Source organism: Falco rusticolus, chromosome 2 (genome assembly GCF_015220075.1).
Source record: "Falco rusticolus isolate bFalRus1 chromosome 2, bFalRus1.pri, whole genome shotgun sequence".
NCBI lineage: Eukaryota > Metazoa > Chordata > Aves > Falconiformes > Falconidae > Falco > Falco rusticolus.
In genome coordinates this window covers 4237749-4256339 of record NC_051188.1, presented here as the reverse complement: position 1 = coordinate 4256339, position 18591 = coordinate 4237749, and the positions used below count along the sequence as shown (strand labels likewise).

General features: G+C 40.6%; 1 protein-coding gene across 2 annotated transcripts in view; it reads left to right on the top strand.

Moving 5' to 3' along the window:
• RSF1 (remodeling and spacing factor 1) overlaps positions 1-17619 on the top strand; it is a 67055-nt gene extending 49436 nt beyond the window's left edge. For both annotated transcript variants that reach the window (XM_037377989.1, XM_037377990.1), the window contains 5 exons: positions 2236-2303; positions 3143-3350; positions 5622-5845; positions 7943-8134; positions 9970-17619. In XM_037377989.1, the coding sequence (XP_037233886.1) occupies positions 2236-2303; positions 3143-3350; positions 5622-5845; positions 7943-8134; positions 9970-10541 (1264 nt within the window). In that variant the 3' untranslated portion in view covers positions 10542-17619. The remainder of the gene's footprint in view (positions 1-2235; positions 2304-3142; positions 3351-5621; positions 5846-7942; positions 8135-9969) is intronic.
• The last annotated feature ends 972 nt before the right edge of the window (positions 17620-18591 follow it).

Here is an 18591-nt window from a genome sequence, read left to right as displayed (position 1 = left end):
CCTAGCTGCATTAGGAATAATAATAATAAAAAAAAGTACTACCTTTCCTGTACTTGCTTTGTGTAGACCATTATCATAAAAAAATCAAAGCATTACAACTTTCAAAACCTTCCAACAATAACCATGATAAAACTCGCAGTCAGTCTGCTTTTGCTGTTGAGGAGAGGCGTGGCGTTTGTGTACACTGAGTTTTCCAGCCTGTTCAGAAAACTGTCCGACCTTGCTTAGCTGTTGATTTTCAGTAACTTTTTAAATTAACAGCAGAAGCCACACTAATGAAAATGCTGTTGCTGCCTTGGGAAATTAAGTATTTCTGTAAGGAACGTGATGCCACAGGCAAGATTATATAGATTTGCTATTATGTTCGTGACAGGTCAGGCAGCATCTGACGAGGAGAGAAAAAAAAACCCTTGCCTGTGGGGTATCTGGCACAACTTCAGCAGGACACATGTTGTGCAAAGACAATAATTTTTATTGGAAATAATGTTTCCTATAGTGTTGTTCTGGAAAAATCAATCTCCTGATACAGAACAATAAGAGTCTTTCTTACGGTCTCCATCAGACACGTAACTTTGAGCTGGTGAAAATATTACACGTGTCAGTGTGTCATTTCAAATGTATCTGTCCGCAGTGAAGTCCTGCTAGTGTCACTGAGAATCCTGTATGCTTTTCTTCAGCGGGGGAAAATAAATGCTAAATGTCTTATTCCGCTTACAGGCAAATCTGTATTGTGTAGCATTCTGGCTCTCCAAAGATATGTAATCCCTTGGTATCACTCGAGTCATCTGTTGAGTCCCCTTGTGAGCAGGTTAGCAAAAAATCTGCATTATGAATAAAGCAGCAGCAGAAGAAATTATGTTCCATTACACCTAATGGACAAGCAGCTGTCAGGTCGTGTTTGAGCTCTGGTTATTTGTTAGCAGTGGTTTGAAAGCGTTAAGTGATTTCTCACACTTGGAAGAGGGTTTCTTTTGAGCAGCGTGGAGGGAAAATAGTGTTTGAGTAATGTGGAACTAATCTTATTGATGGAGTAATTTCAGAGTTACTTCCTTGCTGTGTAAAGCTGCCTTGAACGTGACATCCAGTTGTTTTTAGGAAATAGAAAGAGACCAGAAATCCTTCACCATATTTTTAAAGGAAAGTGTTTTATACTTACTATTGGAGTAGAGAGTAATATCAGATTTATTCTTTTCTTGTTCTGCTGAAGGTTACAATGGAGGACCAAGACAAATACAATTCTGATCTTTCTTTTGTGAACGAGGAACTGAATCTTTAATGAAAGTATTGTCCAACTATTAGTTGTTCGTATCTTACAAAAATACCCCCCCAAAAAATTAATTTTTAAAAAAGAAGAAGGAAAAAACCTTACACCTAAATAAAATGTCTTTCTTATATTAGTTACTAAAACTTGTACTTTTGCATCTTTTATGTCTCAAGACATCTATTTGGTGATACAGGTAACAATCTGTTTGTACGGGATTTGAATTCGTAACTGAAGAAACAAACTGAAGTCACCTCTGTGAAAGGGCTGAATCCTTTTCCCTCCATTTGCTGTTCCCTTTAGATGAGTTACTCATCATGCAGAGATTTATGCAGTTTTATAAAAGCTGCTGCAGAACAAACATACTCAAATATTTTGCTCTTGTTTGTCCTATTTAATTACATAACATTATATTATGGCTGTGTACAGTATGTTTTATCAGCTCAGCTTAGGATGTTGCCTATCTAAAAAAGTATAATTACTGTCAGCTTTAGGAGGAGAAAGAAGCAGTCTGAAATAACTTTTCAAGGAAAATGTAGACAGGATGAATAATTTCACTTTAACTTTAATAGGTGCTTTTCAGAAAGTCTGTTTTGCAGATTGGTAGTGCGTATGTCATCTAATAAAAGGTGGGGGGAAAAAATGACTAATACTTGGTGTGGAAAATGCCACTGATAGCAACTTAAAGAACTTCCAAATTATACAGCGTTAAACTCAACGGTATGTCATGTAAAACGAAAGTGGCTTTGTGCTTGCATAAATCAAGAGTAAGACAGCCAGGCGATAATAAATAATCTGCTAGCACATAGAAATGAGAAACACACCTTTAGAAAATGGTTATTTTATCATCCAGCCAGCCCGCTGTCTGTGCAGTATGATTTCTTAGAGTGGTTTTAGATTTTGAGGTTATGTTTTTATAATATAATTTAATAAGGGTTCACTTTAAAGTGGTAAATGAAAGCTGTTACTTTTAGGTTTGATGAATTTGATGAGGCAATTGATGAGGCAATTGAAGATGATATCAAGGAGGCTGATGGAGGAGGTATGTTTCTGATGTTATTTTTTTTTCATTGCAATAGTGATAAGATTGAGACCAAATTTATTTTGATATGAGAAGCTGCAAATATAATCCTCTTGCTTAAACTTTGTAGTTTACAGTTTTTACTGCTGTCCTTTTTTGAATCAAACCAAGTAATTTCCCTTGGGAATGGCCATCCCAGGCTGCCAAAAGATGCCAAAAAGTATTTGGTGGTCTTAGTAAAATTCGGTTTGTACATGTTTTGATATGTGAATACAATGAATAAGTATGACAAGAAAACCTGTAAAATAACTTTGCAAAGTTTTGGATTTGAGATTGGAGTGACTGCTAGCACTGTTGACCTTTGTCCCCTGTAAAAATTGGGCTTATAAATTGTTCCGCAGTTGGACCCCCTAAAGACTGGGTCTACAAAATAGTCTTAAAAATATGGATGTGGATCTGTAAGCACTTCTCAGTTGAACATGAACAAAGTGAAATTATGTTCTTTATTTTCTGTTAAGGCAACACAGGGGATTGAAAGAGAGATCTTCAGCAGTACCCTCAGAGAGAGAGATGGATTTGTGCCGATTTGTGCTGGTCTTAGTAATAACGTAGGTTGGGGTTGAGTATCAGAATGCTGACACTTATCTGCTGTCTTCTGTGTGCACCTCAGTATTTCCAAATGACCACACAGCTCTGGCTGCGTGTCAGAAACAACGCTCCAGACAGAGTCTTGCATGACAAAACAATATTCTGCTTTACAGAAAATAAACTGAAGCTAGAGGCATGGAAGAAAGATATGTACCAAGTTAAACAAAAAAATAAACTTGCGGGTTTTTTCCCTTTTCTATCACTGAATCTAGGCATTGGCAGAGGCAAAGACATGTCTAATATCACAGGTCACCGTGGAAAAGACATTTCCACAATCTTAGAGGAAGAAAGGAAAGAAAACAAGCGACCACAACGGGCTGCTGCAGCACGACGCAAGAAACGACGGCGACTAAATGACTTGGATAGTGACAGTAATCTGGACGAAGAAGAGAGCGAGGACGAATTCAAGATCAGTGATGGGTAGGTCTGCAATTTAACTTCCACCACAAGTCACAGATGGCCACAGGCTTCTCTGACTGTGCGCTGCCCCTGAAACGATCATTAGGAGCATTGTGCCCAGTGCTGGAACAGCACTGCACAGTGCCAGCAGAAGTCCTCCTGGCCTAGGGGAACGTCATTGTACTGGAAAAAAATGCACTCTGGATCCATGCGCTGAAATCATCCAGTCTGTATTTTAAGTAAAACATGTTCTGGAAATGTTACTGGTATGTTTGAGGCCTTCTTGTGGGGTTCTGTCTACAGTTGTCTTAGTGAAGGAGCCCGACAGCCTCCATTCTCTGACTGTTGTGACTGGCTGGCAGAAATCCTTCACAAAGATGTAGCTAAAATGAAGCTGGTTTGTTCCTTTTGAAAAGACGTCCAGTTTATGGGATTTTTATTGGGCTCGATTTGCATTTAGAAATTGGAAGAGTAAGATGTCCCCATTTACAGCATACAGAAATTGACATACAAGTTCTGAAATCAGTTCGTCATTCCTGCTCTCTAGGAGACGCAGCCAAAGAAATGGTTTATAGTGTAGAAAACAAATACATGTCTTGTGAAGCTTTAAACGCTAAATGAGTATGGCTCTGCTTAACTGAAACTCTCTTTCCATGGAATTCCTCATTGTTCAGTCTGGGGAATTCCTAACATCAACAAATTTAATAATTTTTAGACATCCTTTACTCCTCAGGGAAGAAACATAATTGAGCATGAGGTCCAGGCATGTAAAGCCCTACACCAATCAGCTTTACATCAGCATGTAAAGCCTTACACCAGTCACTGAGTCAATTTACTAAGTGTATGGATAGGCTATACAACACAGATGCAAATTTTGAGCTTTGTTTTTCACCTGTGACCATGCTGAGGACATTTCAGTGACACCCTGAATAGTTGAGCTAAATGTGCTGGAAATTGCCAATCATTGAATGCAGCGTGCAAAAATCTCACAGAATTAATAGTGCATTGATCTGTTAAAGGGTGCTCATGCATTTTCAATTCCATCCTCTACTGAATGCCTTCTGGATGTTACACTGGAATTTATGTTTGGCTGGTGGCCAAACGCAAGTGTCATGGTTTAACCCTGGCTGGCAACCCAGCCCCACGCAGGCACTTGCTCACTCCCCCTCACCCAGAGGGATGGGGAGGAGGATCAGAAAGGAATGTAAAACTCCAGGGCTGAGATAAGAACAATTTAATTGGTAAAGCAAAAGCCGCGCACGCAAGCAAAGCAAAGCAAGGGACTCATTCACCGCTTCCCCTGGGCAGGCAGGTGTCCGGCCATCCCCAGGGCAGCCGGGCTCCGTCACACGTAACGGGGACTCGGGAAGACAAACACCATAATGCCAGATGTCCCCCAATTCCTTCTTTTTCCCCCGGTTTATATACGCAGCATGACGTCATATGGTATGGAATATCCCTTTGGCTGGTTTGGGTCACCTCTCCTGGCCGTGTCCCCTCCCAGTTTCCCGTGTCCCTCCAGCCCTCTGGCTGGCAGGGCCCAAGGAACTGAAAAGCCCTTGATTTAGTATAAACATCACCCAGTAACAACTAAAACCATCAGTGTGCTGTCAGCATTGTTCCCACATCAGAGCCCAAACACAGCACTGTACTAGCCACTAAGAAGAGAATTAACTCTATCCCTGCTGAAACCAGGACAGCAAGTGACTGTTACCTTCAGTGCTGAAGTTGTTACAAAAGCATTGGCTCACTTTTGAAATGGTGGGGGCGTTACAAGCTGATAAGTTTGTGAGATGCATGTTTTGCACAAGAGCAATAGTTTTGTGTGAAGACACGATATTCTAATTCTCAGAAATTGCGTAGGACAGTGCTTGGTTTGTGAAGGGGAGGTTGTCTCCTCTCAAGCATGGTGGGTGTTTCTCCCCTCCCCCACCTCAGGTGACGCTCACCCATAGTTACTCTTACGCAGGTGTTACATTGCAGTGCGCTACATGAACAGTAGAATCTGTCCTGTGTAAATGTCACCTGCGGTCTCAGTTTGACAGTGTTTGTATTCACGGGCTGTTCTAATCTGCAGTGTAATGTCATGCCGTAAGTAAAGCTACCTCCCAAGGATACAGCTGAAACAACCTCGGTGATGGCAGCTTGCTCTCTCTCTGGGTCTTTGCTCCACATTATTACTATAAGATCTGTATGCTTTTTGTGTAAGACCATACTTACTTTGCATGTATCACTTGTAAAATACCAGTACTGTTTTGATCCTTTGTTTCTGATCTCTCTCTCTTGGAACAGATCTCAGGATGAGTTTGTTATATCAGAAGAAAATCTGGATGAAAGTGAAGATGACCCACCATCAAACGAAGACAGTGATTCAGAGTTCTGTGCCCGCATATCCAGGCGACACCTCTCCAGGCCGATGAGGCAAAGCAGGCGGTTACGAAGGAAAACAGTCAAGAAAAAATATTCTGAAGATGATGAAGATGAAGATTCTGAGGACAATTCGAGCAGAGAATCTGGTGAGTGTAGGAAGCCTTAGATGTATTAAGTACACTGTACTGGAGAGAGGAGGAGAAGTCTCAAGTTTCCTGTCACAACTGACACTAACCTGTTTGCTTGCTTTGGTCAGGTCAGATGTCATCTTTGCTGTAGAGCCGTTTGCTGCTTGTTCTGTTGTGAATATTCTGCAGGAAACTGGTGTTGAGTCCTAGGTCCTTGGTATTTTAAGTAGCTATGTATTTAAAGGAACGATTATGCTGTGATTCAAAAGGCCACCTTTGTGGATAGTTTCACCTACTCCATACCTGCCTGTTTGGCACATGACTGCAGGGAAGAGAAAGGATGGAGGCAAAACCTAACTTCTTTGCAGCTACTTGAAGACCTTCCAAATACCTTTTGAAAAAGCTTCTGAAGGAAGCGTTTTCCCTCGCTTTGTGTGGAAGAAAATTCCTTCAGTTGTATGGCATTCTGTGTTCTCTGGCAGGCTAGAAAGCAAGCAGTAACACCTTGAATCACTCTTTCTACGATTATCCTTTTTGATCTTTAGTAACCGAAGACTCTTGCATCACAGGAGAACCTAACAATTCACTTTATTCTACTTGTCCTTCGACTAAGTGGTTTTCTTTTTGCACAGTTTGAGGCATGAGAATGGAACCTAAGGGCAATACTTAAACCTTTTAGTGATTATCATCTTTCTCTGAAGACTCTCTGTTTCTGCTTCATTTGAGGCCCAGTCCTAGAAAGTGCCAGAAATATAACCACTTATTTTTGTGTGAATTTAAGGTACTAAGTACAGTGGAGCATTAACTTACTGCAGCGTGTTACCTTGCCAGTGCTTTGTCTGTCTCTCTAGAATATAGACGATGAACTTGTTGGAGTAAGTTGCTTTGAAGTACTGGTTTCCAAAAGAACGGTGCATGCATGGCCAGCTGAAGACAGCTACATGCACTTAAAATAGTTGCTGTCTCCCTGTCCCAAGTGCATCTTTGTGCTGATCATAAGCTGTTTTCAATGTAGGTACCAGCAGAAGTTAAAAGAGATTGCTCACCTGTCCTATAATGCACAGGAGCAACTGTTTGTTTCCTGATGGACACACATCTGAGATAAAACCAGTTGATTCCAGTATCATTCCATATATATCTAAAAGTACAGTCTTGACTGCGTGTTCCTGTGTTTTACCCCCATTATTGTCCCTCAGGATCCTGCTTTAAGCCTCTTTTGAGCTAAGGAAGCGAGGTACTCTGTGAGTGGCTGTGGGTTTGGTCTCCAGAGGTGGAGTTCCTCTCTGAAGGCAGTGGTTCTTGCTGACTTGCTGTGATTCTCTAATATTTCAGGAAGTAAAGAGGACGCCACTTTGATCTGTGACTCATGGCAATCACTAACTTAGGAACAGTATGTGACATATAGAAATGTATCTTGGGATAATTGTTCTGGCACAGCTCAGTGGAAAAGCAGCTAAAGTTGATTCGACACTGGTTTTAGCTGATATTAATAAACATAATTTTTAAAGACACTAGCTGCAGTACACTGGTGCAGGAAGAACTGTGAATGATGGTAAGTTTCTTCTGTACAGTTTGTGTTTTATGCAAACACAATCAAGTGAGACTGTTGTTAATTCAAATTCAGTAATTCTTATCTTACCTGGAGTTTCATCTTGTCAGGTTTTTTTCATCTATCTATTCCTAAAAGTGTTTGAGAACAGTACAGTTTATTTAAATTTGTAAAACACTTTCCACTGTCAGTGGTAATGTGCATCATCAACTCCAATTCAGTAAGGTTGTTCCAGCTGTCGTCAGGAATTGTAGAGGAGGCATCTGTGGCACCAGTGGAGATGAGGGAACAAAAACAGTGGAAGGAAGTCACCTTCTGGAGGAGTTTGAGGGAGACAGGAAAAGGGTTTGTGAAAAGATTTTAAATTCAAGTAACTCTGTGCTGGCAATGAATGGGGGAACTGATGCATGAGCCTGGAATGGGTCAGGGTAACGAGGCATGATGATGGTTGAGACTCTCCTGTGCTGGCAGAGCGCATGATTTTGTAGGTGCCGCTCTAAAGCTGATCTAAATTGTGCCAGCTAGCTTTAATGGAATAATGCGCGTGACTGTTCTCTTCTGTACAGAGAGTGGTGATTACACAGATTACAGTGATGATGATTACCTGGAAACTAGGAGGAGAAGATCAAGACGGAATCAGAAGAGACAAGTTAATTATAAGGAAGATTCAGAAAGTGATGGCTCACAGAAAAGCGTCCGCTATGGGAAGGAGTTAAGAAGAGTTCATAAACGCAGGCTCTCCACTTCAGATAGTGAAGGTAAAACAAATAGTCCACTGTTTGGAGGAGCTGGTATATGTCAGTATTAGCATGAAGGGAAAACTGTATGTAATTCAGAGATTTCGGAGAATCTTCTTTCTTGAGTTCCTTGATGTTTCTGAGCAACTGTTTCCTTTTGAAACAGTCCACTAGTACTTCATGATGCACTGGTACAGTCACTTCATTGTCCCTAATCTCCAGGTCTGAATTTACTGTGTGCGCCCCGGAGTACTGGAATTGCAAAGTGGGCACCAATGTAACTGTTTCACCACTTTTCTGTTAAGAGGTCACAGAGCTGCTTCCCGTGAGCCTTTAAAGATCCTCTTTTGTAAAAGGGAAGGGGTGTTGCATCTGGTGCCCTGATTGTATTTGTGCTGGTGGTTAAGACTCATTGGGTCTCCTGTTTGAAGGAGCTGTGATAAGCGCAGAGGAAGCCTGCCCTCAGTAACGTCAGTCACACCATGAGCGTCTGGTGTGCATTTGGATGTAAAATTAGTTTTTACGAAAGTTTTTACCCACTGACTTCAGGTGCTTTGCATTCTGGGTGCTCAGCTTATGAGCCCTTAGGTCCAGCTTTCAGGGACACGGAGTGGTATGGGTGGCAATGGATGCCAGGCTTCCTCAGAAAATCAGCCACGCTTGACAGGCTGAGTGCCTCTGGTTTGTAGGTAAGTTTTGGGAGTGCTGGCCTGAGTTTACGGAGTGTTAGAGGATCCTCTTAGATGAAGGGAAACATGTAATGCAACCAATAGTATCTCAAAAACTTGATCTTATACTTGAAGACAGTCTGCTGTCAGGAGTACGAGTTATAGGCCCTCTGCCAAGATTCTGCTTTGTGGTGGCTGAGTTTTCTCTGCCTGCACTTGTGGCTTTAAACGGTGCCTGGCTGACAGTGTCTTTCCTCCAGGAAATCCCCTTTCCTCAGGTATTTCTTGGTACTGGCTTTTTGCATATTCAAATCAGCGCCATTTAGCACCATTCCAGTACTCTCCCGCTGTTCCCACAGTGTGTTATAAAATATGTAATGGCGTTACTGGAAACGTAATTACGTTGAAAGTACAGGAACTCTGACAGTCTCTATCAACGAGAACCTACACTAAATGATAACCTTTAAAATGACGAATCAACATGCGTTTCTCATGGAAATCACAAGGAGGCAGCAAGTGGTGTTTGCCATTTGATTTTTCAGTCTCCGTCTTTTCTCACCTGAGCCACCAAAGGTCGGTGTAAAGGCTGTCATTGTGTAGGCAATATTCCAGTTTGCCAAAAAAAAAAAGTGTCCCATTAAAGGGCGGCAGGCTTCAGGTGACAGTTCAGCGGTGTTCGTATGCTTTGGAGAAAGTTATATGTAATTTTGGGGAGGCAGAGGGCATACTAAAGGGGGGGGGGGGGGGGGACGGGACGTGCGCGTGTGTGTGTATATATTTTTATATCTTTTTATGATAGTACAGTCGTTATTTGGGCTCTGAGTGTCTGGAAGGGTGTGTGTGCTGTGAGGTTAGAGACACAGTTCTGCGTTATTCCCAGAACGCGGTTACCGCCTTTAGGGGGAAACACACCTGCCTCCAAAGCCTCTGGCACTCCTCAGATTGGACACAGAATATCAACAAATTGTTGGTCTGTGCTGCTTTGAGCAGTTTATTTAAAAGTAAACAGAAAGCAAGTGTTTTGACATGGTTGGGGAACCTGGGGAAGGAGACAGAAAGGTGTGCGGTGAGAGAGAGAGAGATGGCTCTTTAATGAGTGTGAAAGATGAAAAATAAAAATAAAAAAGTGTAATTGTTTTGGTTGCGTTCAGCTTTCCTAATGGCTTTAAGTCTGCTGCTTATTTCCAGAGAGCTACACATCTAAGAACTCTGAAGATGATGAATCCACAAAGGAGTCCAAGCGATTAATTCAAAAACGTCGGCGAAGTACAGATGACTACTCTGAGGAAGGAGAGGATGAGGAAGACGAAGGGAGGCCTGTCCGCAAACGCCTGAATCGAATTGAAACAGACGATGAAGATAACTGCGAAAATGCTAATGACGACGCAGAAAACCCCGCTCCTGCAAATAAGCTGCCAGCACCGCAGGCTCCTCAAGACAACACCAAGAAGCACTGCTACCGGATAGAAAGCGATGACGAAGATGACTTTGATAACGTAGGGAAAGTAGAGAGCCCTTTGGACTACAGCCTGGTGGACTTGCCTTCCACCAACGGACAGAGCCCAGGTAAAACCATTGAGAACTTGATTGGCAAGCCAAGCGAGAAGACCCAGGCCCCCAAGGACAGCACAGCCAGCGCCAGCCTGGCGCCCAATGGGACAGGGAGTGGGCAGGAAGCAGTAGGGCCGGAGGAAGACGAAGACGAACTTTTGAGAGTGACTGACCTTGTTGATTACGTCTGTAACAGTGAACAGTTATAAGACTTCCATTTTTGTGCTAATTTATTCCACGGTAGCTCATACCAGCGGGCCAGTTATTAAAAGCAGTTTTATTTTTCCTAGAAAATTCTCCACTACAGTATCACTTTTTAGAAGCAAGAATTTCACCAGTCCTGCAGTCTTTCTGTGAAGTGACCAGTTTTGAACTTTGAAGATTAATTGCTGTAAATTCCCTCTCTTACCCTCCCCTTCTCCTTCCAAGTCCACGGTCCTGGGTAATTTCACTCACAAAAACCTTATAACAACAAGAGATTTGTATATTTTTGACTTTATATTTCCTGAGTGCATACAAATTTGTGGAAATGGGTGGCCTAAGAAAGCATTCCAAATCAGTCAGGGCCCAAACCGGAACTGGGGTGGGTTTGGCTCAAGGGGTGGGGTGGGGGGATGCAGAAGCACTTGTGCTTTAGCTTTTTCATATGAGATATATATTATATTTAAATGTTCACAACTTAGATTACAACTTAACAGACAGTTAAAAAAAGATTAATGTCTGTACTGTCGCATTTTGTGAGTTGTAGGTTAACATACCATAGCTCATTTTAGTAATCACCTTCATGGAAGCAGTTTGATTTTAATACTGGAGGCAAACAGAATTATTAGAGGCCAAGAAGGTACCATAAACAAGAACTCTACTATCCATTATGACTTGCAGACTTTCCTAATAAACATCCTTTAAAGTGTTTGTACAGTAAAGTGTACTGTAATGAAGTTTTTGACAGTCGAAACACACTAGCCATGAGTTATATTCATAGTTCATCAGATGGTCTTCGATGCACAGTGTCTAGTGGGAGGACATACGTAGTCTGTAAGCTGGATGGCATCTTGACGTGCTGCAAACTTTTACAGACAAAAGAACCCTGCGGTAGCTGCCCGGCCACTTGAATCGCACCATCTGTCGGAGTATTCTGAAAGAAATATGTTTGTACAAACAGCATTGACCACAGAATGACAGTGCATCAGAGGATTGAGGGATTTTCAAATAAACCGTGACTGGTCCATTCATGTCCTTAATATCTACTTCAAATTGAAGTAAACAAATGGAACAGTTTTCCTTTTGGAGGTTTTCTGTTTGGGGTTTGTGTGTGTTTTTGTTTTGGTTTTACTTATCTGCCTGGATGTATTAGCAGGTTTTGAATGTAGTGTTGGCCTTTGGCCATTAGAATTTTCTTAAAATACATTTTAATAATTTTCATGTGACCAACTGATTTCAAGAAGGCAGTATTTCTGAGAGAAAACGCTTGACTCCAAGACATCTCATCAACTTTTGAGTGGACATGAAGTGATATGTGCTTTTATTCAAGGGAGAAAAAAAAAAAAAAAGACAAAAAGACAACAAAAGAAAGAAAAAAAATTCACCAATGTGGGGCACATAAAGAGCAGAGCTGAAATATGTTTTGGGTAGCATTCAGTTTTCTCTTTATTCTGAATTAAGATGCAGGCTGTAGCATTTGTACATGTTGTAGCACACAGACAGCTCAAACAGATCTGCCAAATACTGAAATCCAAAAAGGTCACATCTATTAATCCTTTTGCTCTGAGATTTGGATTTTTGACTGGTGTTTATGTCCATTGCCGGCAATGGATGCACCAAAACTGCTGCTGCCACTGAGGAGTGAGTTCTCCTTTCCTGCCCCACCTGATTCCCTTCTATTATATTGTATTTACTAGTCAGTCATTAAGCACTTCTGTTTTCTTGTAATAAAACTGGCATTAGGCCTTTACTAAATACCTCTTTAGAAAACCTAGATTCAGAAATTACCTACCTTCTGGCCTTGAAAAATCTTGGTTTTGTTTCCCCACCTCTTTCTCTGCGAGTTCTATCAGAACCACTCCATGACTCGTACTCATTTGGATTCTAGCAGTGCACATACCCCGCTATAAAACTAGAATCAGCAGAGATCCAAAAAGATGAAACTCGCTCATTATCTGCTGTGCTAAGCAAGCTTGTGATTTTAAAAAATGAGAAATGACTCTCTCTAAATGAGATCTTAATTCCATTAAAGATTAAATATTTTTCCACCTTACTGATGTTAACTATTAACAGTTTTCATGAGCAGATTATAACAGGGTAATGAAAAGCCACAGAAGTTTAGAATGAGTTCTTAAAAGCATATGTAGCATTTTAAGCTACTCTAGTGTTTTTCTTTGCTTAGGTGATGCATAAATGTAGAGCTTCTACATTTCTAATATACTTGTGTTTTAAAACAAGCAAGAACATACGGCTTCCACTTTTCAATGTTAATAGTTGCTGAGCATTTTTAATACTTGCAGTGTAAACTGTTGATTAATGTGCAGCGATGCTGTGCAGCTGATCGTTTCTTGTTTGTTTTGGCAGTGCCATAATCTTTTTTGATATGTGATGGAGCCTTTTAGTATCTGATCAGTGCTGTAGCAAACATTCTTGCTTGTAGAATCAACCCCAAATGTTAAGTACTTGGTGGGCAGGTAATTGTGAATGTGGGAAAATACAAGAGAGTTACAATAGCGAATATACCAACCAGGAAAAAACTGAGTACTGAGTTAGGGAGTGATGTAAAAGCAGGAAAGACCAGGAAGCAGAACTGGAGCGCTGATGCTTACATCAGGAGCTTCAAATTTTAAAAATGCAGAATGACAACTTGTTACCAAGTTTTACTTTGTATTGGTCGCTTTTCAAAAACAACTTTTCTAAGAAGTTACCTTTGGTGCCTGAGACAGCTTCCTCCCCCCAGGATCCGCAGTTCCCCTTAGACCAGCGGGAATGTCGTGCAAGTAAAAACTGCAAAACAGTGCCCTAGAAATTCTTAACATTTTTCAAACTCCTATTTCTCTCGTTTCTAAGGTTTCCTGCTCGGTGGAAAATGTGCAGGCTCCTAGTTGGAAAGATGATGTTTTCTGACATGAGGCCAGCTGATGGCCGTGCAGGGTTCATGCTGTTACAGTAGGCGATTCCAGAGTGGAAGTGTCTTCCTGGTGTCCTGACAATGTTGTGCTCTTCTGTGCTCGTTGTGAAGTTAAATGTCTTTGAATAGTGATCTTCAGGTGTGGCTTTGGAGTAACAGAAAGCTCAAACCATATGAGAAAACAAGTGAAAACTGGTCAGGGATTTATTATTTTTTTTACATAATGGATGTAAAAGTACAAGAACAAGCAGCTATTGGCTGAACATACAGAGCATTTATTCAACAAACTCTTGTTTATTCCACCCAGATTGTCACTAAAAGCTTTGTCTTTTTTAACTGCAAACTCTTCAGACTATGTGCAGTTTAAGTAGCATTGGTGAGGGGAAGAACCTATAAATCGAGCGAAGGAATGGACTTTTTTTGTGTCACCAAGATAAAGGATGGCTCGTTGCTTTCTTGCATGCAGCTTGTGTGACTGTAAGCGACACAAAGTGCACAGTAGGTCTGCTCTGTAATTAATGCAGTGTGTTAATCTGACTGGAAGGGTGGTGGAATTAAGAACGCATTTTCACCACAGTTGCTGTCGTCTAAACCTGAGCATATTCTTGATTTAAAAATGGAAAATGACATCACTGAACTACCACAAAACCCCTTTGTGTTGAAATCTTGTAGGAAGAACTGTGCTGAACAATCAAGTCTTTGATAGTCTGATTTTGTACATGTTGAATTACATTATAAAATTACCGCATCTTCCTGATTTTTTTTTTTAAATGAAAGGATTGCTCTGTTCTAACAGCACTTGAGAGAAACAGATGCTTTTTTCCAAATTGCTTATTTATGAAGTGTGTCACCTTCAAGATTTCTTTGCATTAAAGCATCTTGGTTACTCTTCATACAGTGGGAGCTATATAGCTTAGTTGGACTCGTTTTCTGTTCGCTTCTGTTTTCTAATTGCTGTGTCTGAACTCTTGGCGAGAGACCTTACTCAAAGAACCTCAAGGGGAAAAACTGTATGTTCACACAAGAAAAATTGTATGGTAGTGGTAAACTTGTTCTGATTTGTCTTCACATCTATCATTTGAACTACTTCAGTATCCAGATGCTGCAACTGTTTAATAATTTTCGTAGTTCATTGTCAGGGTGTCCATTTTATACCTCTGTTATCAGGTGCTGGTAACTTGGTTTTCCGTGCTCTTCAATAGGAAGGCCTGGTCTAAACTTTCATATAATTGTTTCAAACTACATATTTTCACAAACTTCTTTTATGAAAAGTAAATTAATTTTTATGGCACCTGCTTTTTTAATTCAGTTTGTACACAGTAATTTAAATAAATTATGGCAGTAACGCGAGCCCCCAGAACTGGTCTGATAAAAAGCTTTGTATCATCTAGTGCAAAATGACAATATATAGGCCTTGAAAACTGGTTTTGGTACATGTGCAGTGACTACTATTCACAGGCTTGTAATATGGATATAATGTGCAGCACGCACCCTAGATATGTATTTACATTTGACATATGCTTCCAATTCACTGGGTATATAAAATCCTTAAATATATATAAATATATATATATATGAAAAAGATCAAATATCTTCAAACAAAACAGTAACTTTCTGAAAAAAATTGTTTTCAGTATGGTGGAGGAAACTCCAGCAATTCACATGAAGGAGCACAATTCTGCAGTTCCTTACGCGTTTAAAGTTTCTATAGAAGCATTTAGGATATTGTGTGAAGTAAGGATTTGAGGATCAAGCCCATGTTTCCTGGTAGTCTTTTCTTCCTCCCCTTCCCCAACAGCTGGGGTACGGACTATGTCTCACTTAAAATGTTGGAAGTCAGAAAATAAAAAATCCAGCAGAAATGGTCCTTATTTTTTTTCCAGTATGTACTGATGTAAGAAAAATTAAATGACGAATTTTTGGTGCTTTACAGTTGAGTACCCAATCTGAGACCTAGCGGAGAGCTCTGGCTTCAGAAATATTTATCAATTGAAAATTATTTCTGAAGCTGGATGCCCAGCAGTTGGGGTATCAAAGATTACTACTAGTCACTTCTGAAAACACGCATCACTTACCAAGCTCTTATTTTAGATTAGGTGTAACTAAGATAGTTCCAAACAGCAAAAATGTGCTTGGGAATTGATTGTCCCAACACTTCAGAGTAATTTAACTTATTTTGTATATTGCAAAAGATGTATATTGCTTAGTATGACACTTAAAAAAAAATTGTGTACAGCTTCTGGGGGAAAAAATAGAACACTCTAAAGTAGATAAGAAGTTTTTATAATTGAATCTGTGGTGTAAAGGCTCCAGATTTAACTGCAATTAAAAGGAAGTCCTACAACTTGGGATTTTGACTATCATTTTGTAAATGCTGGCACCCCACACCTGAGCTGAGGAGCAGGAGGGGACAATAGAGCAGTTAGTGGGGACACGTGCTTAATGAAGGCACATGTGTCTGTGAATATATCTGCTATTGCTACATATAACCCCAAAGGTTACTAACGAGGACTGAGCAATAGAGTTGCTCTATTCGTTCAGTTGGTTTACTTTGTGCACTTTGCAGCACTTTGTGTATAGTCAGTCTCACTGGTTCCCCAGGTGCAGACAAGAGTCGCTTCCTCCTGCTGTTTGAATGCTCGTTCAAATAACAGCAGGAGGCGGGGAATGGATGGAGGGAAGTGGAACGGAAAAATGTGTATGCAAACCCATGCCATTTGCAAGACGGGTCTTGAACAGGCCTAAAAACTACTTCTGACTCACCCTTTAAAGACTGTATTTCCAATGGAAGGTCTCGGTTTAGGAGAATCATCCTGATACCCTCCTTTTCTCATCCTGACCTTCACAGTAACGGGAAAATCTACCTGAGGTCTCCTTCCTTGAGGGAATCTGTAATGTTCCATCAGCGCAATGTGGATGTGGAGAAAATTAGGATCAGTCCATAGAGTATTATGACAATGATTGCTTCTGGGGACGTCGTCAGAGTCCGCACAGTTTGCTTTGTTGTTTGTTCCTCTTGCTGTGTCCCACACAACTAAACTTAGTCTGTCGGAATTTGACTTAAATGATTCTATGGGGATAAAATCCTTCTACTAAAACATACGATAGGCCTAGTTACCAGTGCACCATTTGTTAGTTAGAGCAGTTAAAAGTCCTTAATAGATACTAATCTGCTACTCAAGTTAGTGGTAGAAAAGGAGATCAAATCATAAAGCTATAAGCCTTGTTTAGTTTTCCATTTCATACTCGTTATATGGACTCTAAAATCTTGTACAGTATCTTATTCCTTCCTATGCTATATTCATTAAAATGGTACTCCTCTCCCTAACTCATATTAAAATGATTTGTTGTTAATGCCAGTGCAGTTGCTATTTCCTACCTGTGTTTCACAGCCCTCCTGCAGCAGCTTGGAGATGGTGTGTGAACGATTCAAAAGCGTAACATCACCGTTCTCAGTATGCACGACAGTTCTTACATAGGCACGGATCGTGTTCATTAGACAAACATCGGGCATATCCAGTGTCCCAGGTAACACAGAACAGGTTACTTGCTAGCAGAAAGGTTATCCTCCGATATTTTCTGAGAATTAGATCAAACCTGCCAGATAGGTCTCTTAAAATTTAATATACGCTTACATGAAATACAGTTTTGTTTTACTCCTGTGTGCTGTTCACGTTTGCAAAGAAACCTTGAATTCCTTAAAAATGGTCTTATTCACAGTGGGCCTCATTTTGTTTTCTCTAAAGAGTTAACACGGTAAAGTTCTACAAGCTGAGCTCTTCACGTAGACTTTAACCCTTGCGTTTCTTCAGTCCAGAACCTTGGTTTTTCAGTCTCTCTTCAACCATGACTTGCTACAATATCAAAGGGAAAGGACTGAGGGGGGACACACTGTGTTGTGAGAGAGGGGGAGATACGTTGAAAAAACTGGAAGCGTTATTCTTGTTGCACATAAATTGGGTGGTGCTTTCACTGTCTTCCCCGCCCCCCCCCCCCCCAACCGGTAATACCATGTGCATGTAAAACTTGATGCATTAAAACTTTTTTAAATGGAAGTCATGGTGGCCTCAGTGCTCAAAGGGTTAACTGCAGTTTATCAACAGCTAATGTTTTTAGATTTGCAGTACACAACTGTTTAAATACTGTATTCCTTGTAAATGAAGTAAAAAAAAAAATGTTAAGGCTGGTGCCAATATTTTTGTTAATGAATTGTTCAGCGTTGTCTCTCACTACAGTCTGGTCAGAACTCTTTGTGTATAAGCTGGGCCTGAAGCCATTTTATAGCTTGTAGGCCTAATTGTGTAACTTTTCTTTCATAATGTTTTTGTTATAATATCTACTGTCATTTCTTTCATATAAATATGACATGTAAATTGTCATAATAAAAAAAAATTGAAATAATTTGATGTACAAAGTATAATGTGTATTGAAGAAACAAGTGCTTTTCAATTGTCATCACATGTGCACATACTTTTCTTATTTTGCTTTTAAAATAAGCACCGAGTAGTGGCTGCTGTGTATCGTTCCAGCTCACGACGGTGCCACTGCTTGCCGTGGGAATGGGTAACTCCTGTTTCATGTCGATTTTGTTGTGGCTTTGACCAGCTGTAGCCGATACTGGGGAAGACCTGATGGATTTATTTTTGCAGTCGTGATGATTTTCTATGTGTGTTCCATCTTCTACGTAACCTTTACATCTAATTTCATAGCGATGTTGCTGTCACTTGACAAAAACTAGTAGCTTGAACAGGGTTTGCTGCTTGCCTTATGCTGCAACATCCATTTCACTTGCTGTTGGAGTTGTAGAATTGCTGAATTAGTGGTGAATTCTTACAGCTAGGGAGAAGATCCACCTGGTTGTTACCTGTATTTGTTTACAAGGGTCATACCTGCAGCCAGAACTGTACCCAGCTAGGCTGTTCCAGCACACATCCGTCAGGTTTCTGCGTGGTGCTAATGAGAAGGGAGCTAGGTTTGTTTATTTAGACTGAGATGTGTAAAACCACCGAGTGGAAGTCTGCAGAGAAGCACTGAAGATGGGGATGTGCTGACACGTGGCTATGGCAGTGGCTATCAATGATGTTTTAGGACTTTAACAGGAAAAAGTCAGGGAGAGAGAAGTGAATCTAAGGGTGGCTTCTCTCTGT